Source organism: Lampetra planeri, chromosome 39, assembly GCF_965212315.1.
Source record: "Lampetra planeri chromosome 39, kcLamPlan1.2.h2, whole genome shotgun sequence".
Taxonomy (NCBI): Eukaryota; Metazoa; Chordata; class Hyperoartia; order Petromyzontiformes; family Petromyzontidae; genus Lampetra; species Lampetra planeri.
Window position 1 is genome coordinate 5,201,263 of NC_136145.1, and position 22,340 is coordinate 5,223,602.

The following is a 22,340-nucleotide window of genomic DNA, read 5'->3' on the forward strand; positions in this document are numbered from 1 at the left end:
ATCAGTGCCGTGTATCTCAACCGATCGTGTAATTAATGCCCTTAGGTCGATTGCATCTTCATCATGTCCTTGAATTCTCTTCAACTTGTTGTGGTTCTAGAGCCTTATCGTCAGCTCGGTAACTCTACCTGAAGGTCAACTACGGACAGTCCTCGATTTACGAACATCATTCGTTCCCGAGGCTCGTCCGTAAGTCGAACGGTTCATAAGTCGGAACACGGTGATTGACTGTAATATTTAAATGCCCACACATACACACAAGCAATCACTCCCAGCACGAGGCTGACTCGTTACATCTCGCCAACATAATTCCGAGGTTTAATTTGAAAGTGCGAGTTTGTGCTGCAAGTCAATGTAAAACAAAGACAAAAAATATCCTATGGAACCTACCTCGTAAGTGCGGGTGGTTCGTAAGTCGGGTGTTCGTAAGTCGATGACTGCTTGCAATCCGTGAATGACTATCGGGAGTAGTGTGTAAACATTAGCACTGAGAAGACAAAGGTGACTGGGCCCACTGGCGTCGTGCTGGCCACACCAGGGCCCTCTCGTGCACCATGCCGGCCTCTCCACAGGCTTGATTTGAAGCTTTCGTGACTGCAGGAATTACTCTTTGGTTCTTTCGGTAAAGTCACGTAGAGAGAAAATAAATGAAATAATAGAATACGACGTTTCGATTGCAACACACGTCGTCGTCATCAGGTAGAACTACATTTTAGAGAGAGACAAAACATAGACACGGAGACACACAGACAGACACACAAGCAGAGAGAGACAACACAGAGAGAGACACACAACATAGACACACTCTGTTTCATCAACACTATGTGACAGGTACACAGGCAGAGAGAGACAACACAGAGACACACAGAGAGAGACACCACATAGACACACGCTGTGTGTCTCTGTGTTGTCTCTCTCTACTTGTGTGTCTGTCTGTGTGTCTCCGTGTCTGTGTTTTGTCTCTCTCTCAAATTTAGTTCTACCCGATGACGACTGCTTGTGTTGCAATCGAAACGTCGTGTAATGTTATTTAATTTATTTTCTTTCTACGTGACTTGAGCGAAAGAACCAAAGAGCATCTCCACAGGCTGTTCAATAACGGCGCTTTCCCGCACCTCCGATTAGCATGGTTAGCTATGTACGGTGCAAAATAAATTCAACGTACATGCTTGTCTCATCAGTATGTGTGGGCAAAACAGGGGATCTTTGTACTGGTATGAACCTCCTGGTTACACCAGCCCACAGGAGATTATTGTGTCCGTCCGTCCGTCATGCAGGGAGGGGCTGTGTGGGGAGGGTGGGGAGGGGCTGGGTGGGGAGGGAGGGGCTGGGTGGGGAGGGGAGGGTGGGGAGGGTTGGGCTGGGTGGGGTGGGGCTAGGTGGAGAGGAGAGGGACTGGGTGTGGAGGGGCTGGGTGGGGAAGGTGGGGCTGGGTGGGGTGGGGCTGGGTGGGGAGGTGCTGGTCACCCCGTGGTGCCCTTATAAAACTCAACGTTTAACCTACTCACGCCCGCTTGTGCCCGCCCTCACAGTCGGGCATATTTGCGGAATACACCACGCCGCCGTTGACCCTGGCCATTGACCGAGCAACCCAACGTTCCTACCAGCTCCCTCCGCAGGAATGTGTTTTTTGTGCACGTGCGTGTGTGTGCTGCATTCTTAAAACTATAAACGCCAAAACATTTGGACAATAACAGCCATCCATTTCCCTGGCACAGCCTAGACTTTTATATATTTTTATATTATTATTGGAAATGGTCGTTACGACTTAAAAAATGCAACGGCCCTTCCAAAGGGAACTTCCACAGCCAAATTCCTTCCGAATATATGCGGCCTGTTATATCGTGAGGAGGTCCTGTTTGTTTTATGGGACATTCTCTTATGTGTAAGTATTTAGCGCCAACAAATTGGCTTCAATAAAGGGAATTCAAAAAAACATCAACCAAAAACAGCACGCATATGGAAATGGATTTCATAACGCTTTCCATTATGCGTTTGCCCTCAAAACAATTTATTCTTATTATGTTTTTGAATACTCGTATTGTAGCTGCTCTGACGTACGGATCAGATACATGGACACCTACGCAGAAAATGATATCAACAAAACAAGTACGCAAAGGAAGCGATCTGAGAAGATGCACGCTGGGAATGACAAGTGGTGAGAGACGGAGGAACGGGCATGGATTAGAGAGCATACGCAAGGTCGAAGGGCTTCACGTTGGCCAGCAAGAAACGTGCGTGGGGTGCTTGGGCAGGGCATGACACCGCTAAGCACAATTCTAAAAGAAAGAATAAAACACTCAATATTTTACGGTTATAAAAAGTTGTGAAACCACCTTAGGGTGCAGTGTGTTGGGATTCCCACTGTTTGTTTTTCATGTCGAATGCATTGGCCGCATATACATATATGAATCTGCCTCAAGAGCAATTCACAAAAAACACACAATTAGGATAAAGCTGTACGCTTTATTTTTTCTCGAACCACGAAAACGATGCTTTTGTACGACGCGACCGGAGTGTTCTGAAACGTTTCCAATTGCGAAGCGTGTGACCTGCTCATAAAATCCACAATTGTATTTTGAATTCGGCAAAATATTCCTTTATTGTTTAGCACTCGTTTACTCGTCGCCCACGTGGATATACAGGAATAAACAAGATATGTATTTTGCATCAAGCAGATAAAGCACCGGCGAAAATTCAAACCTTCAAAGCACCATTGGTAATAACATATTTACATGTTATGCTGTCAAGTACAATTAATACAGTATAACATTTGTTGCGAGTTAACATACAACGTTTCCTTTTAATAAAGTATGCCTTACAATCCATGTGCTGAAGAACTCAACATCAGCCATGATTTGTGGCAATGTAAATGACACACTATCTTGTTTTGTGCAATGCTTCGTCTGTCTCATTAAGCGTGTGGCAGGCCTTGCTCTATAATGACACGGTTATTATCTCGAAAACCGACCTGCTGGATGAAGCGAGCTCGCTTCATAAAAAATTTAAAGGATCCCGTTCCATTCAATTGTCTCATATGATTAGCATTTGGCAGTGATAAAAATCATCTAATTTTTTTAAGTTCATATAAAATGTGACTGTTACAAATTAAACATTTTCATTGTGGGCGATTAGAGCTGGGTTATCTGCTTATTTAAGTAATTAATTACTTTGCTTTTGATCGATTCCATTCTTTGAGTCATCAAATAACACAAACATATTTTGGAGGAAAATAAAAGGCCCTCACCTCTCTTGCCACGTGTGCCGCTGGACAGGATATTGTTTGGAGGACTTTGATGTCATCGGCATCATCAGCCGCATTGCAGGGGGGGTTCCCTGCCTTCGTTCGGCAGGATGTTGGTGTGGTTGCAGTATTAAAGGAGCCCCCCCAGTATACAACTTCAGAAAGTTGATGCCAATGTTGCATTGGATTAATTAACTTAATCGACTCATTCACGCTCAGCTCTACTTATGAGTAAGCTATCGATCACGTGGCACTGTTCGGTTACAATTTTGAATCCAGGTTCGAAGGTCAATTCAGCCACATCATCCCTCCCAGGTTCAAATAAAAACGCGTAACAATTCGTTTGAAGCGAGGCGTGGGAGACACCGTGGTAGCGTGGTGTTTTCCACTGATATTTTAAGATCACCAACAGAAATGTGGTCCTGCACCCCACCACGCTCGTTTGAACATAAGGGCACAAGGTGGCTTCACGCGGTTACACGTGTTGCTCAGGACGAAGTTGTCACGACAAGTCTGGCCTCTGAGATGGACTGAATCGTGTTCACTCATCACATTTTGGCCCATGAAATATAAATTGGCCAACAACAAAACAATCCCCAAGGCAGGTTCCTCCTGAAATTTTTTTCTTGAAATTCAGTGAAGGTTTTCCAAGATAAATACCAGATGTTTTGTTTGTTTTCTAATCTACTAAGTTGAGGATATGAACCGGAATTCAAATCCGTGATCTTGAATGTTTTGGCTCATTAGTTTATGATCTAACCCCCTGAGCCACTGAGTAACATGTGAAGCGTGATTTCAAAATATATAAAAATTTGTTATTGCGAATATACTTCTGTAAACGTCATTAAGAACAACGATATAATGCATTCACGATATAAAGTAATACAATGGTTGAACAACACTTAAAGAAGTAAATTTCGTAAGTTCTTTAAAATATGTTTTTTTTATGTTTCCCCCGATTGCGCTATCGGCGTCACGCCACGAGATGAAGTTTCCCTTCGGATCTCTCGCACAGCAGTGCAACCCTTCTCCGTGTCAGGGAATAGCCCACGGAAGTTGATATCATAGAGCTGCCTCTCAGGTCCCGTCAAGTGACACGTGGTCCACGCAGTAGAGGGCTACACTTTCCCCACTCGCTCTACGTCATCAGAGCGATGTTCGCCACGATTCAGTCATAACGATAATTGATTTTTCATTGCTGGGAGTTTTGGTCAAATTGAGTGCAGAACTAAAGTTTTACATAACCAGTTGTTTGTTTTTTGGTGCAGTCATTGGTGACCGGGCTGAGACATTCAACTCATTACAATTGAGAAGCCAATTTGAATCACTGGCATGCACCGTCAATTTTAACCCAGGGTGGTCTCAGCGGTCGTCGGCTTACACATTGAAAGGTGGAATTCATTATCTGCAGGAGTGGCAGTCTATTCAGAGCGGCATATCATTAAACATGTCTGTTTCACCAACATCACCACGATTTTCTTTTTTAAACAGCAGTAACATTACTTCAATGAGGTTGCGTACAAGTTTAGCTTTGAAATGTCCGGGGAAACAGTCATAGTTTGGGAATGTCTGAAAGGTACTTTTCAAAGCCAATCTTGTTTACTTCATAAACTCATTCGATATGATATACTGGGCAAAAGAATGTCACAATGCTTTCATCCTCGACACAACACTTCATTGTCACGGCCAACTATACGACACATGTTATATATATAGAACAGTTGCATTAATAACAATATAAACAGTGCAATATAAACAATACCTGACAACGCATTAGCAAACTATTGCCGTTAATCAGTGATGGCAAAAACAGTGCCGCTGATTTCATGGAACACGGTTTTATTGTGGAGCGCTCGACTCAAAGTTAGGGCGGGAGGGAGAGAGAGAGAAAAAAACTCAAATCGTTCGTCAATAACGCTGTGCGGCCTTGAACATTTAACAAAAATATTATAACAGGCAACGTTTCTATCAATTGCCCTTCCTCATAGCACACGCAATGTCACGTTGTGGTCACGTTACGTGAAACGAAGTCGCGTTCATTTGTACGCAAGGATAGCTTTAAAATGTTTGAGGAAAGAGTCGATGAAGAAGGGCACCGTTCCTACTTTATATATATATTTTTTATTTTAGGCCAAAGTATTTGAACGAATGTGAGTGAGTTTTTTTTGGATGGTTGTGGGGGGGGTGGGCAAGGGGGTAATATTTGTCCATGTGCACCGTTGCTAAAGCAGCAGCAGCAGCAGCAGCAATGTTCAAAGTGAAGAAGGTCAAACAAGGAGGCCGTGAGGTGGCCGAGCAAGGGGCGGGCGGCGTGCTCGTCAACCACCGGCCTCGCCTCGCCGGTCGTCAAATTGAGCACCACGTGACGTGAGGAGCGGAGCGCGCTGCTCGCCTTCGCGCCCCCCCCCCCGTCACCCCGGATCGAACCTGTCGCGCACTGCACCCTCGCAAGCCAGTCCCGAGCATTAACCTCAAACCCATCCTTCGGGCAGTCGCCGCTTGATTAATTGTCAAACAAAAGAACTCGTTTCTTCAAAGGTGATGAGTGAAATATTAAAAAAAACACAATCTATAAGAGATAGGAGGGGGATGCATTAAGAAGAGAAATATGATAAAAAAAAACATTTTTTTTCTACCTACGTGACTTTACCGAAATAATCAAAGAGTATGGAAATATGATAGATGGATTCAGAAGAGCAATATAAGGTGAGAAGTGTATTCAGGTGACAGTCATGAGTGAGTGAGTGGATAGCAACATCGTGATTCACGAATCGAGGCGTAAACGAATCATCCCAACACCCACAGAGATGATGAATAGTCACAATTCAATTAGATCCGAGAATGAGATTGTTGTAACACTGTGGTGAACGTAGTTGCGACATGTGGCTGCAGTGGTCACATGAACCAATTGGCTTTAAGGTAGGATTGTCTCCTCCGACGTACAATAGAAACTGGGACAATCTGATTGGAAGAAGGAATATCTCAGAGCGCCGAAAGAAGGGAGCGGTGCATGTAAATGCATTGCCTTGAGTGGTGAAGTATTGCACAACTGACACACAAACTGGGACTTTTAATGTCCCGGAAGACTTGCAGATTTCAAAAAGAGAATGATCCTACGAAAAGCCGCACCCGAGTACATGAGACATGAATTAAAAAAAAAAGTTTACTTACACAAACACAATTCGACGCACGTATCTCGATGATGAGAATCGATTTTAATCTATTAATCAATGCATCGTTACACCTTTACTAATGCTATCACTTGTATGAGGAGAGATGGACATAATTCTATGATGCATTGTCCGCCTCTGTTGGTGGTTTATATGTGTACGGTTTGCGCACTTTGTGAGTGTACGGTTTGCATTGTATTTTGTATTTGTTCATTTTGTACTCAATAAAAAAAATTGTGTTGCTTTATGAGAAACCAACAGTGGGTTTTTTTCCTATGATATACTGGTCCCTGGCATAGGAAGGTAGAATTTCCATCACCGGTTCAAACCTGCCAATAGAGACACATGGCTTACTTTGGACGGCTCATCTCATGCATTTTTGTGCTCAAACAGTCTAGGGTTCCAATCAGGCCATCATCTCTTTAGGGTTGGATCGATAAAATGAGTACCACTTGGTGAGGCTGCACCACACCTGGGTTTAGGAAGGTCAACACCATTTATCCAAATGGATGTATGAGTTCCCTGACATGAGAATGTGGAAATGTCCATCCCCTACGGAGAAAACCAATTGAGATCAGCAGAGCCGAGGTGTTTAAAAGGAGCGTTGGGGGGCATTGAACGTGTTTTTAATAGTCATTACCAGCCATGGTCAATCCACAGCTGGATGAAGGCCTCCCCAAGCCCTGCGCCGTCTCTCGCGATGATGCGATGGAGAAATCATCCTCCCGGTTCCTGCACCTTGAACTGATTAACTTCGGTGGACGTGACCCTATCGGATGCGTCCTTTTCCTCGGCTGCCGCTCCAACAGAGTTTCTATGCAGTAATCGTTATTTAAAAGAGAACAAAATCGTGTAAAATCCTTCAACTAGTTCTATGAAGCAAGCCATTGCACGGAGTAAATCAAAGCCAACATATTCTGTGTCCATTGACACCAAGCCAATTTTACAATGACCTCTTAAACGATAGACCTGTGAGTTAATCTGTCATCACAAACGCCATAAAGCAATTGGATTATCCAAGTGTTATACAAGATATGCGTGTGGCCCATATGCCATTGCAGTGGTACACCACTTCTATTGAATGTGGGTCAGACGATTTTGTATCACTCAGCACACCTGCAATTGTGCAATTATATCTTTGAATCTTCACTTTTTTTCCCTTTGAGTAACATTCACCAATAGACGCAAACCTGCTCACTGACAATATGTTAAACGCATGTCGGTTTCCTGCAATCACACGCGTGGTCTTTATGCCGAGTCAAGTACAACATTGCTCATCTCCGTGACTTGGATGGCGAGTGGTTATTTACTTTGGAGGTCCCATTCATCTGAACGTTAGTACCTGCAAGGCACAGTAAGGACAAAGACATAGGACATCAGAAAGGGCCTTTGAATTAGATGCATTCGGCAATTCATTATCCCATGTATTGAAGTACAAATCCTCTTATTTGTGTGTATATTAAGCAATGTTAAGATTATCCATGCCTTCAAATTAATCCAAGCGTAATCATATTATTCACTCGATAATTCTTCCTATTATCGTAGCCTTCATACGGATTCAAGGAATTACCCAAAGTTGGCAGCCCGAGAGGATGGGTGGGTGGGCATTATGAGAGTGTGGGTGTGGGAGTGGTTGGGTGGATGGATGCTTCGGTGAGTAAGTGGATCGATGGATGAGTGAGTGAGTAACTGGATGAATGGGTGAGTGACTGGGTGGTTGGGTGGGTCAGTGAGTGAGTGGGTGGGTAGGTGGATGAGTGGGTGGATGTAATGGGTAAGTGAATGAATAGGTGTGTCAATGGGTGAGTGAGTGGGTGTGTGGGTGTGTTGGTAAGGAAGTGAATGAATGGGTAGGTGGGTGAATGGGTAGTGCAGTGAGTGAGTGCGTTGTTAAGGGAACTAATTAATGGGTGGGTGAGTGAGCGAGCAAGTTGCATCTCATCTCACGTATGAACCTGGGGCTCTGAGTGTGTGGGGGTGGGGCAGGGCTGGGGCCGAACAGATTCAGTCAAAACTCACGGTGAAATGCGGCAGTTGGAGGCAGACGCATAGTTCCCTGTGTAGCGCACGTCACACCGCACAATGTTGTTTGAGTAGTCCATCTCGGGCACGATATAATTCGGGTTCACCTGAACCTACACACATAAATACAAACAAAGATCACCCATATAGCCTTAGCAGACATTTTTGGGGCAAGTGCTGCTATGAAGGCCGGCACAGTATACGAGAGGGTGGGTGATCAGCATCACGCCCGTCCGCCTTGTCTCCCCATTGGTGTGTGTACACTACACGAGGTACTCATTTGAGGCTGAGTCGACCTAGGCGCGGCCCAGAACCGAGTCAGATAACCGTCACTGGTGTCGGCCATGAGCTGGAATCGAACTCGGGTCACCGGGTTTGTAGCGCAGAGCACTAACCGCGACACTACCACTCCGCACACACACGCGCACGTGTGCCGATGCACAACTACGCACAAGCATTCAACAAACACAACAAACACAACACTACGTGACTGTCACACCAGCACGGGGCTTGAAACAGGCTCGGTGCACTCTGCATGTGTGTTATATTATCTTACATTTATGTAGCGCTTTTATCCAAGGCGTTTGACACAGGGTTGTGAGTGGTGCAATTAGGGTGGCTAAAAGTACGGTGGATTGGGATGGGGTATATGAAGGGCGGTTAGTGGGTACCGCAATTACGGGGGTGCCTAGGGATGGAGGGAAGGATGGGCCAGGGAGAAAAGGAGGGTCTTGTTTGGCACCGTACAGAGCCAAACCGTGATACTCGAAGGTGCGGAGGAAGGACATCAAGTGAAGTGCCGAACGCTCGCAGGTCAGAGGTCACGGGACAGACCCAAGTGCTGTCGGAAAAAAATACTGTGGTGTCATTTAACCGAGAGGACTTTCATGACAACATGGAGTACACACACACACGCACCGACCTCTTCCAGGACGTCTGGCCAGCATAATGGAAGAGTAGGCCAAATACCTTTATAAAGCGGCTCCAGGAAAGGTGTCAACCAAGATAACTGCAACTTGACTTATCCCATATGAATATTGAATGGCGCCGCTTGGTAGAATGAACATTTATCTGCCCTGTAGATTTTCCCACAAAAAATCATTTTATTCCACTGGCCGGCACCGATTCGGATAAAAAGCAGTGGTCGAAATGGAAATGTCGACATGTCGACATGAAATCGATTCATTCCGCAGCCCACGTTCCCTCGCCCATTCCCCTATACAGAAACATGCGGGCATAGGGATAGGAACCGCTCTGAGAAGCGCCGATCTCCGCACGTTGGCGTTGCGAAAAGTGTCAGTGTGGCATGCACCGTCGTGCAGCGGTGTAACGGTTAGCGCTACACTGTGCTACGAACCCGGCGACCCGAGTTCGATTCCCGCTCACGGCCAACACCGATGACGATTATCTGAACCGGTCCTGGGTCTCCCCAAGGTCGACTCGGCCTCAAATGAGTATCTGGTGCGGTGTGTAGTAAACATCGCCACTAGGGAGACAAAGGCGGTCGGGCGTCGTGCTGGCCACCCACCCCCTCGTGTGTCGTGCCGGCCTTCATAGGTGCTCGCTAACAGCACTTGCCCAAACAGTTTGTTAAGACTATGGGGGGGGGGGAGAATCTTTGTCTTTGTAGTGTCCTGGCACATTTCCACCACTGCATACAAAAGTGAATTGAGAACCCAGTGATAGAGTTACGGTATTCCCTCGTTATTGTCGATGAGAGATGCAGTACATTTCAGAGATGCTCTTGAATAACACATTTCGCCGATCATGTTATTGGCCTACGAAAACGTATCTTTTGAATGAATTACGTGCAATAAATGTGTGAGTAAGCCCTAAAATATAGACATTATCACAACACAAACCCAAAAAAAATGGTTACAATAAACATAAGGTAAATAAAAGTATTAAGTAATTATTTGTAAATTAACTTGAAATCATCACCTTATCGCATCACTTCATCTCTCTCGATGCAGTCGTCGTGTCGAGTTCTAGATGCGATTGGCAGATAGCGGAAATCGAGGAAGATAACGAGGGAATCCTGTGCTGTCAGCACACACGGAGGCTGAGGTTCACCCCACAGCGTTGTTGTGCAATGCCATGTGAGCGACTCTGTTGTCTTGGTGTTGGTCATGGGACTGTTTTTTGATGTGGGTTTGCTGCCTTGTATGCATGTACGCTGAACTTCTTTCGCACCGAACACAGCCAACCGTGATAATTGGAGGTGCCTCGCCCAACCTTGGGAATTGGTGTACTTATTCACTTTGAACTTGCATACTTTTTATTTCATTTATTGTTTAGTGATTTTCTTACCTTTCCTATACTTTGCACTCCTATCGTTTTTTGATTATTATTTGTCTTTGTAATTTTCTGACCCGGCCCTACTGGACATCTGTGAAGAAGAGACTCATAGCTCATCGGATTTAATCTCCAGGATAAATAAAGATTCTGATTCTGAATGTGGGTGACGATGTCTTGACAATGGACCGTCGAATTAACAACTGTCCCACTGCCACTCATTGCCCTGAAACATCTCTGAATAAAAAAATATAAACTCCGCATCTCCTGAACCTCTCCTGTCGCCGTTCCTAGGATACGATATCGTCACGACCCGTCGCAGTTTATGGTGCCGACAGTGACGACGATGATGACAACGATGATGACGATGACGACAATGAGGACGATGATGACGACGATGATGACGACGACGACAATGATGACAACGACGATGATGACGACGATGATGACGATGACGACAATTAGGACGATGATGACGACGATGATGACGATGACGACAATTAGGACGATGATGACGACGATGATGACGACGACGACGATGCCAAATGTTCGACGATGGAAAGGACACTTGCCTTGAGAATGTACTGCCCAGGTTCCACGTCAGTGATGTCGATCCACTGGCAGTCAATGTCGGCGTTGTAAGTGTCGTAACAGCCAGGACTTAATCCCTGCAAGAAATGAGAATTTAAAAAAATGAAAACAGCATAGTGGTGTTAGCCTGAGAGAGGGAAGCATTTTATTTTTTTGATTTAGGGACTTTTACTCGATGAAAGAGTTCAACTGGAAGACGTATTCACAATTCTTGCAAATCGCCTGATGAAGCTGGTGGTTGTAATCACGTCACAGTACTAAAAATTGTAAATTATTGTGGGTTGACCCTCCAACATAACCGGTGTGGTGAAGTAATAACTAATTGGCTTGTTTCGTTTACGTGACAAATTTTACTGATTGGCTTTGTCGTAGAGTGGTGGGTTAACGACACATTTAAATTTACGCGATTTAACCCAAACAAACATTTATTATGGATATTGGTGGCGAAAGCCTACTACGTATAAAACATTAGGGGCCTCAAAGTTTACTTCCAAGTTACCTACAAAAAAAACAATGAGTTTAATGTTGGTGCTGTGCATGACTTAGACAATTGCTTGATTACCTGTGCATCACATTCCTGCATTGACTTTTATTAAATGCGTCTTTTATTTCAAAAGTTAGGCTTTTTGGGGGCTGTTTGGCTGATAGAACTCGCAACGGCTCGAGCAGAGCCCATTTGAGTGCATCAGAACCAGTTTCAGCCACCCAGGTTCTCAATGGTAGAGAGTTTTAGTGGGCTGAACCCATTCAATCAATGACTGCGCACAATTAAAACTGTCGAGGCAATTGTCCAGATTGCCTTGTCAACCAAACCGACTCATGGGCAGATGGATGGAAGGGCAGACAGACATACAACAGAAAAGACGCACAGACAAACAGAATAACAGAAAAAAACAAGCAGATAAATGCAAGGGCAGACAGATTGTCAAACAATGTCAGATAGAATAATACATGGATGCACAGATGAATGGAATAATAACATAGACAATTTTACAGACAGACTAGCACGGAGAAATATGCAGAGACAGACAGAAACGTGCCCAGGCAGACAAACAAAAGGACAACAAAGCAAAAAGGATGAACAAATAAACAAATACAGAGAAATTATGGGATAGATAAACAAAACAGACAGCCTACTTGACAGCCATTCAATCAAACAGATGGATGGATGAATGAACTGACACAAGGAGAAACGGACCCACGAATGGACTGACGGACAGAAGAAGCAATGGATAAAAGGACCAATGACAGATGGATGGACAGACACACGTTTGCACAGATGAGCGAATGAACGTCAGACAACTGAACATATGGACAGGCAGATGGGCATATAGACTGACAGACCGAGAAATGGACTAACATGTGGACACACGGACAGGTCGATAATTGGATGGACGGACAGATAGACGGACAACATGGACAGACGGATGGATAGATAGTAGCACACGAACTGACAGGCAGACGGACGGACCTGCTGGTGAGCGGCACACGTGTATCGCTTCGCGTATCCGTAGTCGCAGGACGTGTCCTCCAGGCAAAAGCTGGCCTTATGACCCTCCGCCACACGCCTCTCTGTCGTGGCGTCCAGCAGATCGTAGTGGCTGAAGGAATCCATGCTGTGGAAATGCCTGAACGCACAAAACAAGGCGACACGTGGATGGTATCACAGGTCACGTGGGAAGAGATCATCCTCATCGTCAGCCGTGGTCAATCCGATGATGGATGAATGCCTCCCCAAGCCCCTGCCACCTCTTGTGCACAGATGTGACAATTGATTTTGGGCGCCGCGGTGGTGGGATGTAAATGTGGGCTGGCACAGACGCACATCTGTAGCGTGTGGGACGGTTGATGCATCCCACACGCTGTAGGGGCGACACGGTGGCAAGATGTTCACTGCCTCGCCTGGTATACAGGAGGTCGGGGGTTCGATCCCGACCCTAACGCCTTTATATTTGCAGTTTGCACGTCTCGCTCTCCCGTGGTCACGTGTTTTTTTTTCTCCGGTTCCTCCGGGTTTTTCACTCCAAATTCAGAATCAACACGCGTTTGGAGTATTTGGCTGCTATCGATGTCCACGTGATAAGCCACTCCGTTAAGCTATCATTTGTGGACAGGCCTCTTCTGAAAAAGAGCAATATAGCTCAGTGGGCGTTACATAGTAAAATAAATAGTATACAGTAGTTTAAGTTGATACAAGGCATGGGAGACAGAAAAAAAAGATAGGACAGAGATGTATTGGGAAGAGAGTTAATATAAGAGATGTATTCAGAAGACAGCTTTAGGAAGGAGAGACAATGTACGTCTACCGGTGGGCACCCGGAAAATATTCACAGAGAGATTGAAGCCCTGCGCTTGGCTCTAAGTGTGTGGGGGTGGTGCAGGGGGTGGTGCAGGGGGTGGGGCAGGGGGTGGGGCAGGGCTGGTGGCTCACTGATGGCAGCTGTGCCATTCCCACTGATGCTGCGGCCGGCTCGGAAGGAAATCCGCGGTTCCCTGGTTCTTGACTCGCTGCGGGAACCTCAGCAGCATCCGCGTGTGGTAGTCGTTGCCCTCGTGGGGGTACGCCGAGCTGGGCACAACGCGAGGGGGCCGTCCATAAATGACGTCACGCGATTTTGGACGAATTTTTGACCCCCCCCCCCCCTTCGTCACACGGCGTCACAAAAAGTTAGACCCCCCCCCTCAAATATGACGTCACAAAGCTCTGCCCCCCCCCCCCCCCCAAAAAAAAATATATTAAACATGCTTCAAATCGCTTTAAACTATTGTCATTGTAGTGCGTATTTAATGTGGTGCTGCACTCTGATGTTGTAGGAGAAAACATTAATTAAAAAGTCTATTTAATAAGTAGAACGTGTTGTCTATATTTATTTAAAGTTAAACATTTTGATGTGACGTCACATTTCTCAAACCACACATCGTCACAAATGTCTGACCCCTCCCCCCTAGGTGCGTGACGTCACTTATGGACGGCCCCAAGGTCAATTCGCAGTCGCCACCGTTTGGTGTTCGGTCATCACCCGCAAGTACCTTTCATCGCTTGTCATTGTTGTCAGCTGTGGTATAATGATGGTCACAATCATCAATATTATAATAATCATCATCGATATAATTTATCAATAAGTTGCCACCATTATCATCATCATCATAGGGTCACAATCACAATTATGAACGAAAATGAATCTTTCTAAGTGTCATCATGATCAGAATCCTCATTGTGGTGATCTTTCCCAATCGTCGTAGCATTGTGAATAACAGTAACCATCGCCGCTGTCGTCATCAATCAATTTCGATCATCGCCGTCAATCATCTTTAATCGTCGTATTCAACAACGCGGTGTCATTATCGTTACAATCAACGTCGACATCTTCATCATCGTTACTCGTGCAATGCTGTATTGATGTGACAATTATCAGCAACGTCGTGAACGGCAGTGTCGGTTAGCGTGCTGCGCTACGAACCCGGAAACCCGAGTTCGATTCCCGTTCATGGCCACCAACACCAGTAGCGATTATCTGAACCGGTCCTGGGGCCTCCCCTAGGTCGGCTCAGCCTTAAATGAGTACGTGGTGCGGTGTGTGCCGTGCCGGTCTTCATAGGTGCTCGCTTAATAGCACTTGCCCCCCAACAGTCTGTAACAGGCTAACACGGGGGATCTCTTGTCCGTGTCTTATCCCCACTCACCTTGCCAGACACCTTTCTTCGGCCGCACAACGCACCGAGTACATTGTGACTTTCTGCACGTACGTGGCGATCTGAATGTAGTACGGGTCTGGCACCAAGTCCGGAAGCCCTGGGGGGAATTTAACAACGAAGAGCAAAACGTTAAACCAGCGAGAGACAGAATCAAAATATTTGTTCATACTGGAGGAATCCGATGAGCTATGAAGCTCTTTTTCACAGATGTCTGCTAGGGGTGAGGAAAAACGTTGCAACAGCAAACAACACCAACACATGATAGGAGTACACAGTACAAGAAAGGTAAACAAATCACCCGAATACACAGGCAAAGCCTGGCTATCACAAATGAGAGCTCAAAGAAGTGCCTTACCTCGCTGTGGGCAGAGCTTCTGACTTGCCGAACCCTTGCGATCGAACGGTCGCGAGTTTAAATTACATTCGAAGGTCAACCCGGCCGAACATCAACATCGTTGTCATCATCACCATCATCCTGACATGGTGAATAAAATGAGCACTGTGGGAATTTAATCGTTTGTCTACACTGGTCCCTGCCATAGTATTGTGCCATTTCCACCACTGGCTCAGAGTCGCAGACAGAAATTGGCACCACCCTGATGTTCGATTGAGCTAGGAGGCACCTTGATTTCCCTTTACTCTCATGTCATCAATGTGAAATCATCTAATATCATCTGATAGCATTAACTGATGATGTAATGAACTATTATTCTCCTCTTATTTTTTTGCCGATTGTGCTTTCGGCATCACAGCACGAAGCATCCTCAATAAACTCTCACAAGTGGAGCCACTTGACTAACCTGCCCTGCCACTGAGAAGCATGCCCGGTCGTGCGAGATATATTTAATTCCCAGGGCTGGAATTAAAGCACATTGAACGCGTTGGGTTTTCTGTGCCAGTCACTGACATCTCCAATTCGCTACACTTGAGAGCCTAATTGAATGGGAGGCGGCTGCTTGGGTTCGAACCCAGCATCTCGTTGGCTCCAACTCAGCGTCATGACCTCCAAGTCAACGAGCTGCCCTGGTGGATCTACGACGATTGTCTCACGACCCTTATGTGTGGCTGTGGATAAAAAAATGTGATATTCCGTAGTTTTGGTCATACTCTCGTCGGCAATTAAACACAGCAGCGTGACTGGGTGCCTTCGGGGCGTATTGTATTGCGTCCAAATCCTGCGTCGCTAGAATCCAGGGGTGGTTCGGCCAACAATGCATTTGTTTGGTATTGAACAAGAGACGATTACAAAGCACGAGCGATCAAGGGGAGAAAGTGATGCAAGTATTCCACGAGTGACAAGCCCGAGGCCAGGAGCCCATGAAGGTAAAGGGGAGGGAAGAGCGATTGGGTTCACTGTCACCCCCGGACTCACGTCGTGGCAACGTTTGGGAACGTAGTCATTTCAGGGGAGGAGAAGGAGAGGGAAGGGTGGAGGGGGGCGGAGAGAATTTTCTCCAACCGAACCGCGAAATCAAATAAAGTGGAGTGAACTAACCCCAAAAAGCCTCTATTATGAATTAATTTGTTTATCAAGCGGAGAGAGCTGATGGTCTCATCCCAGTCACCAGTGACCGCACACACAGAAACACTCGCAAAATATTTTTTTTTTACGTTTTCCAACTAATGTTGAAAGCGTTTACCCATCATTAGCTCAGTATGTCCGTCTTAGATTATTTGGCTGTGATGCTTTTCCACGTGATAAGCCACTTAGTGTTGCTATCATTCACGGCCATATCGATTCTGAAAAATAGCTGTATAGCTCAGTGGCAGTTTAGTTTTCGTATTTTTATTTATAGTGAATTGCTTACTTTTCCTATATGTTGCACTCCGATAGTGTTTTGTGTATTGTTTGCTGTTGTACCTTTCCGACCTGAACCTAGTGGACATCCGTGAGAAAAGCTTCAGAGCACATCGGATTTCTCTAGGATAAATACAGATTTTGAATCTGATTTCCATCGTTAATATAAGCAGTGTGGGGGGTGGGGGTGGGGAGAACACAGCTTCATTATGAACACAACTTTAGTACAAAACGTTAGTGTAAAGTTGTGTAGATATTTTGAAATCGTCCTGGAGAAGAATGATCAAGTTCTTCATACATGCTCGCGCATGTTGTCCTAACGGCTACCCGTCAGCTTCTGTGCATGCTGGAAATCATTACGTAACCCATGCGTATGCACGATTTTTTTACGGACCTGTTTCACGTGATTTTAATCATTTTTCCAGATCTTGTTTTGGTTAAGTCGTCTATGTCGGTTGAATTGCCACGTTGCAAATGCTCCCTGCAGGCCCCTCGTGCACGATGCATCCCTCGTGTGGACAAAGAGGTGAAGGGACTTGAGAGATATTCATATAACACCTGTAAAGTCGTGGTGCGTTGCGATCTGAACCCTGTAACGCGAGTTTAATTCCTGGGCAAGGCTAACATCAGTGCCAGCGAGATCTGAACCGGTCCTGGGCTCTCCCCTTCACCCACCCACACGAGTCGGCATGGTGAAGTATGGCCAAACAGCCCCCATGACCAACACAGTGTCGTGGAGACATTCATCTAAGCAGTGGATTGACAAATGGCTGTACAATGTCACCAAACGCAAGGTCATTCTTTGACTCATGACAATGCAGTGAGAGGCACAAAATAAATAGAATCGAGTTAAATCAACACAATATATATAAAAAATGACGCAAAACCATAATTGCATTAATTCTACATTGCCCCTCTGATTAACACGGTTGGCTACGTACGGTGCGAAAGAAATTCCGCATACACGCTTTACGCTAGCGGTTGCATAATGTTTATGTAACTTGTTACGCATGCGACGAGCGACTAGACCATTATGCACTGGACAAGTTACATAATATATCACAGTTGCGTGAAATCATTATTTTAGCAGACTTAGTGCAATTATAAATAATATATCAATACTGTTTAAATAATGAGATGTTTATGGATCTGAGTAAAATCTGTAATGATGGAAACATATACATCATGGGACCTTTTTTGCAAGTAAACACGTGCAGGTTTCAATCATAAAACGTGCTATTTTGGCATCTGCTATCAGGCAAAATGCATTCTTTATTTGTAATGACAAAATAAATTACAAAATATGTTATTTGCTTAAACATATACTCTTTAAGCGGTGGCCATCCTATGGAGACGCGAGCCTCTGCCAGCAGAACGTGGCGTTTCTGCCGTTGGCACGGAGCTCCCAAAAGACACGTGCCACGGAAACACTTTGACTTGCCAGTTAAAAGGGGAGGGTGAACGTGAAAGGCAAAGGTGCGGCCCTGCAATGTTTTGCTCCCGTGCCCTGCTGGCGGAAAGGCCATCACTCGAGAGAACTCCTCTCCATGATATTTTTTTCTTTGGCCAGACATTTCGGAAGAGGTGGGAGCAACCACGACCCTTGCCTTACCACAACCCTTGCCTTACCACATTGCAAACATCAGATCGACGAACTGTGCTGGCTAACCATTTATCAGACCGCTGGCAGGGTCCATATTAGCAACTTTCAGATTGTTTCAACTGCCATGCCCGGAGGTTGAACCAGCAACCTCTTTGCATTGTCGAGTGTGCTTATGAGATACACCACTGAAGCATCTGTACCGGGTGCTGCTCGTTTGTGTGTGTGTGTATTCTGGTGGGCAGCGGTAGTATAGCAGTTAACGCATTGCGCTATGAACCTGGCGACCCGGGTTCGACTCACGGCCAAGAGCAGTGACGATTATCTTAACCATTAGTGGGCCTACTGGGGAGACAAAGGCGGCCGGGCATGGTGCTGGCCACCCACCCCCTCGTGTGCTGTGCCAGCCTTCAAAGGTGCTCACTAACAGCGCTTGCCCCAACCTTCTGTTAAGGATATACGGGGGATCTTTGTCTTCGTATATTCTGGAATACTGCCATTGCAATAAACAACATATACAGTGGCAGAATGGAATGTCCCCTGATGCACCGCATTCCTTGTACTCCCAGATGGGAAACGATTGCTTCAACGAACAAACATGTGGCTTGCTCCCAGTGTTGTGGAGCCGAGTAGTGGGTGATGTAATTAGATTGTGTTTACAAAAAAAAGCAGTCGGTACTTTTCAGATTTGGATCCCAAAGTGATGGTTCACTTGCTGCTAAAGCCATTGTTAAATGTTCAGTTTATTTATTTCAACGAAAGTGTCCCTATGTTATGAGTGGAAATAAAAGTGGATTTTTAAATATATATGTTTAGTACCTCTGCCTCGGGGAGAATGACGTACACGCCTACATACATACATAGATGGATGGATGCATACACACTCAATAATGCATATTATCAAACATGTATTCAAAGAGCAAGCTTGACGTGTAATGCACCTATTATTCATATTGATTCTTAAGCTAAAGGATACGTGCATTCATCTGCATGAGTAAGAATAAATAATTAGTTTTTCGGTTTGTGCAATTCGGTTTGACTCCCTGCAGCCACTAGTGGCCGAAACGATTGAGCACAACGTTAACAAAACACTCAATTATCAAATTGAATCACAACCATGGAACGCAATCATTCATTGGAATGCAAGTGGCGGGAGGGTGAACCATTGGATTATTTAATTTGGAGCTTTCGTGACTGCAGAAATTACTCTTTGGTTCTTTCGGTAAAGTCACGTATAAAGATAAAATAATAAATTAAATACTAGCATACGACGTTTCAATTGCAACCCAAGCAATCATCATCAGGTATAAATGAAATAGAAACACAAATCTAGTATACTTAGAAATGTAATGTAATACAACAGAGAGTCGGATAACATAACAGTCAACACCCTACCTGGTTGATTACGTTCTTCCTAACGAATGCAAAATTTTATCTCTCTCTCAAATTTAGCATTCTCAGGAAGAACGTAATCAACCAGATAGGGTGTTGACTGTTACGTTATCCGACTCTCTGTTGTATTACATTACATTTCTAAGTATACTTGATTTGTGTTTCTATTTCATTTATACCTGATGATGATTGCTTGTGTTGCAATCGAAACGTCGTATGCTAGTATTTAATTTATTATTTTATCTTTATACGTGACTTTACCGAAAGAACCAAAGAGGCATTGGATTATTGTGGGTTCTGGCTAACAATTGAATTGAAAAATCTTTACCCCCAAATCACAAATTCTTACGCCTCCAGCTTCTACAATCAAGGGAGTGTGGTAGAGTGCTCATCTCTGTTAGACATCCCAAGCCCCGCGATGGTAATTCCACTTTCCAATTGTGGGAGTGTTGAGTCGCAAGACTACCACATTCATTTCTAAAAGTCACTGTGTCCGTGCTCAAACGCGCAATGGTTGTTTATTCATTTTAGCGGTCCTCAAGTGGCAATGGAAAATTCCACATTCCTATGGTAGGGGCAAGTAAATTCTTGTGACAACTGTTGTCGTTTTCCAATATTTCGGTCTTCATTGCATTGACCTTGGAGGAATTATGATGGGATTTGTCTCTGATGGGATTTGACGGCAGGACATTCTGTTTGCGAATCAAGTGCTTTGACCACAGCACTACACAGCTCGAGACAAGCCAGCTCAACGTGTTGAGGAGTCGGTCTAGCACGGTGACTATTTCATCTCATCCGCAGTGTTTAACCACCACAGCACTTATCTGTCTGCTTTTTCCGTCGCACTGGTCAACTTTAAATGCCCTCTCATCGCCTCTATTCCTAAGTTTGTAGAACCTTGCTCAATTCAAAAAAAGCATGAACTCTTTTATCTATTACACCTTCAAGAGTGCTGTATTTTTTTGCTGACCGCTTGCTATTTTAGACCGGGTGCTCGGTGTTAATAAAAATAACACATGCGTACAGCTATCAGCAACACGGACCAAATACCCACCTTGCTGTTGACTTCTCTCAACAGCCACCCGCCTATTGTAGTACGCGTAGGGATTGTAGTACTGCATGTAGTACGGGTTCTCCTCCTGTCCGTACTCGTTGTAGTAGTAGCCGGGGTAATAGGGCTCGTCTCCTTGCATGCCGTCCCTACGACCCGCCGCCCCGTTGCCCCTCGCTCCCGTTGCCCCCCCGCCGCTCTGCCCGTTCTCATTCTGCCGGTCCGCGGGCGGCTGCCCGTCGTGAACGGACGCGGAGAAGGGCGGCTCCGACTCGGGCTGATGCTGCCACCGCCGCCGCTGCTGCTGCTGCTGCCCTCTCGCCGGAGCCGCAACCGTCGGCCGGAATGCGCTTGCGCCGGACCGAGCCCGCACGGGGCTGGGTCTGGACGAACTCTGCGCCACCTGGGCTTGGGTGGCCACGGCGGCCGCGGTTGCGGCGGGATGACGCCTTCCTCCCCGGCGGTCCACGTTTGGGGTCGCCGGGCGGCGGTGACCTTCCCCTGCGAGCCACCACCTCTGGGCGGCGCTCCGCGCGGACGCCTGCCTTCTCGTCGGGGCCCTCCTGGTGGCCGTGGCGGTGGCGGTACGGTCGCTCTCCGCCGACGACGGTGGCGTGGGCGCAACGTGACGATGCGCCGTCCCACCGGCTGCCACGAACTGATGGCCCGACGACTGCAGGCTGTAGACGCGCCCGTTGTTGCGCCACCGGACGAAGCGATTGGAGTTGGGCGGCGTGGCCTGACGCTCGGAGCTGCAAATGAGTGGAAATAATGCGCACAGCAGCCCTAGCCTCAGAAGCCAAAGGCCCTGAGCTAAAATGTTCCACGTGTTCATTTTTAAAGGCCCGCTTTTTTTAAGAGGAGGAAAAAAAACTCGCTGAAAATGTTTAGCGATTTCTGCTTTCTTTAAAGTACAAAGCTGTGATAAAACAGTAGATTTTTTTTCTCTATTAATTTGGTCTAGGGTAAAGCAGTTCAATTCCGTTAAAGTGCCTCAAAGTCTGATTCAGCTCGCCACGAATGGAAAGGTTTGCCGAAGAAAGTCTGCATCCACTTTCACTTATAACCAACATCTGTGCTCTCTCGCAGAGATCTGGCGGGTGGCTGGGTGGGTGCAGAATGTGAGATTTCTGGGGTGGAGGGGGAAGATTTTTTCCCCAAACCCACGACTCCTACCCCCACTTCAACATTTTTTTTAAAGGCACCATGTACAAATTTGTTCCGCTTAATTTGGTGTGTTTAGCTCATTCACACTGGACAGAAGCATAATAATAAGTCAACCCTTTGCCTCTCCGCTGCTAGATGGAGCATACAATGATAGGCTTTGTCCGATACTCTGAAAAGTGTTGACCAGTGCTCATTACTGTTGTTGGCCTTGTACCAGGTGGGGAAATTCCACATTGCCATGGCAGGGTTTACTATAGCTATGGTTAGATCTGTTGACTTCCTCCATAATACAGGTTTTTTTGTAGAGATTGCTC

At 45.8% G+C, this 22,340-nt stretch overlaps 1 protein-coding gene across 2 annotated transcripts; it reads right to left on the reverse strand.

Annotated features, from left to right (window-relative positions):
- Positions 1-7,564: 7,564 nt before the first annotated feature.
- Positions 7,565-21,843, reverse strand: LOC144731524 (protein-lysine 6-oxidase-like). 2 transcript variants are annotated; one of them, XM_078612645.1, is made up of 7 exons: positions 20,863-21,843; positions 15,007-15,115; positions 13,754-13,891; positions 12,794-12,950; positions 11,304-11,399; positions 8,434-8,549; positions 7,565-7,756 (listed from the first exon to the last, which is right to left on the reverse strand). In XM_078612645.1, exons 1-7 carry the CDS (start codon positions 21,692-21,694, stop codon positions 7,750-7,752), a joined length of 1,455 nt encoding a protein of 484 aa, XP_078468771.1. In that variant the 5' UTR covers positions 21,695-21,843; the 3' UTR covers positions 7,565-7,749. The 2 variants fall into 2 exon arrangements, with proteins under 2 accessions (XP_078468771.1, XP_078468770.1); XM_078612644.1 differs by lacking the exon at positions 7,565-7,756 and having other exon boundaries at positions 8,430-8,549; positions 20,863-21,784.
- Between the last annotated feature and the right edge of the window lie 497 nt (positions 21,844-22,340).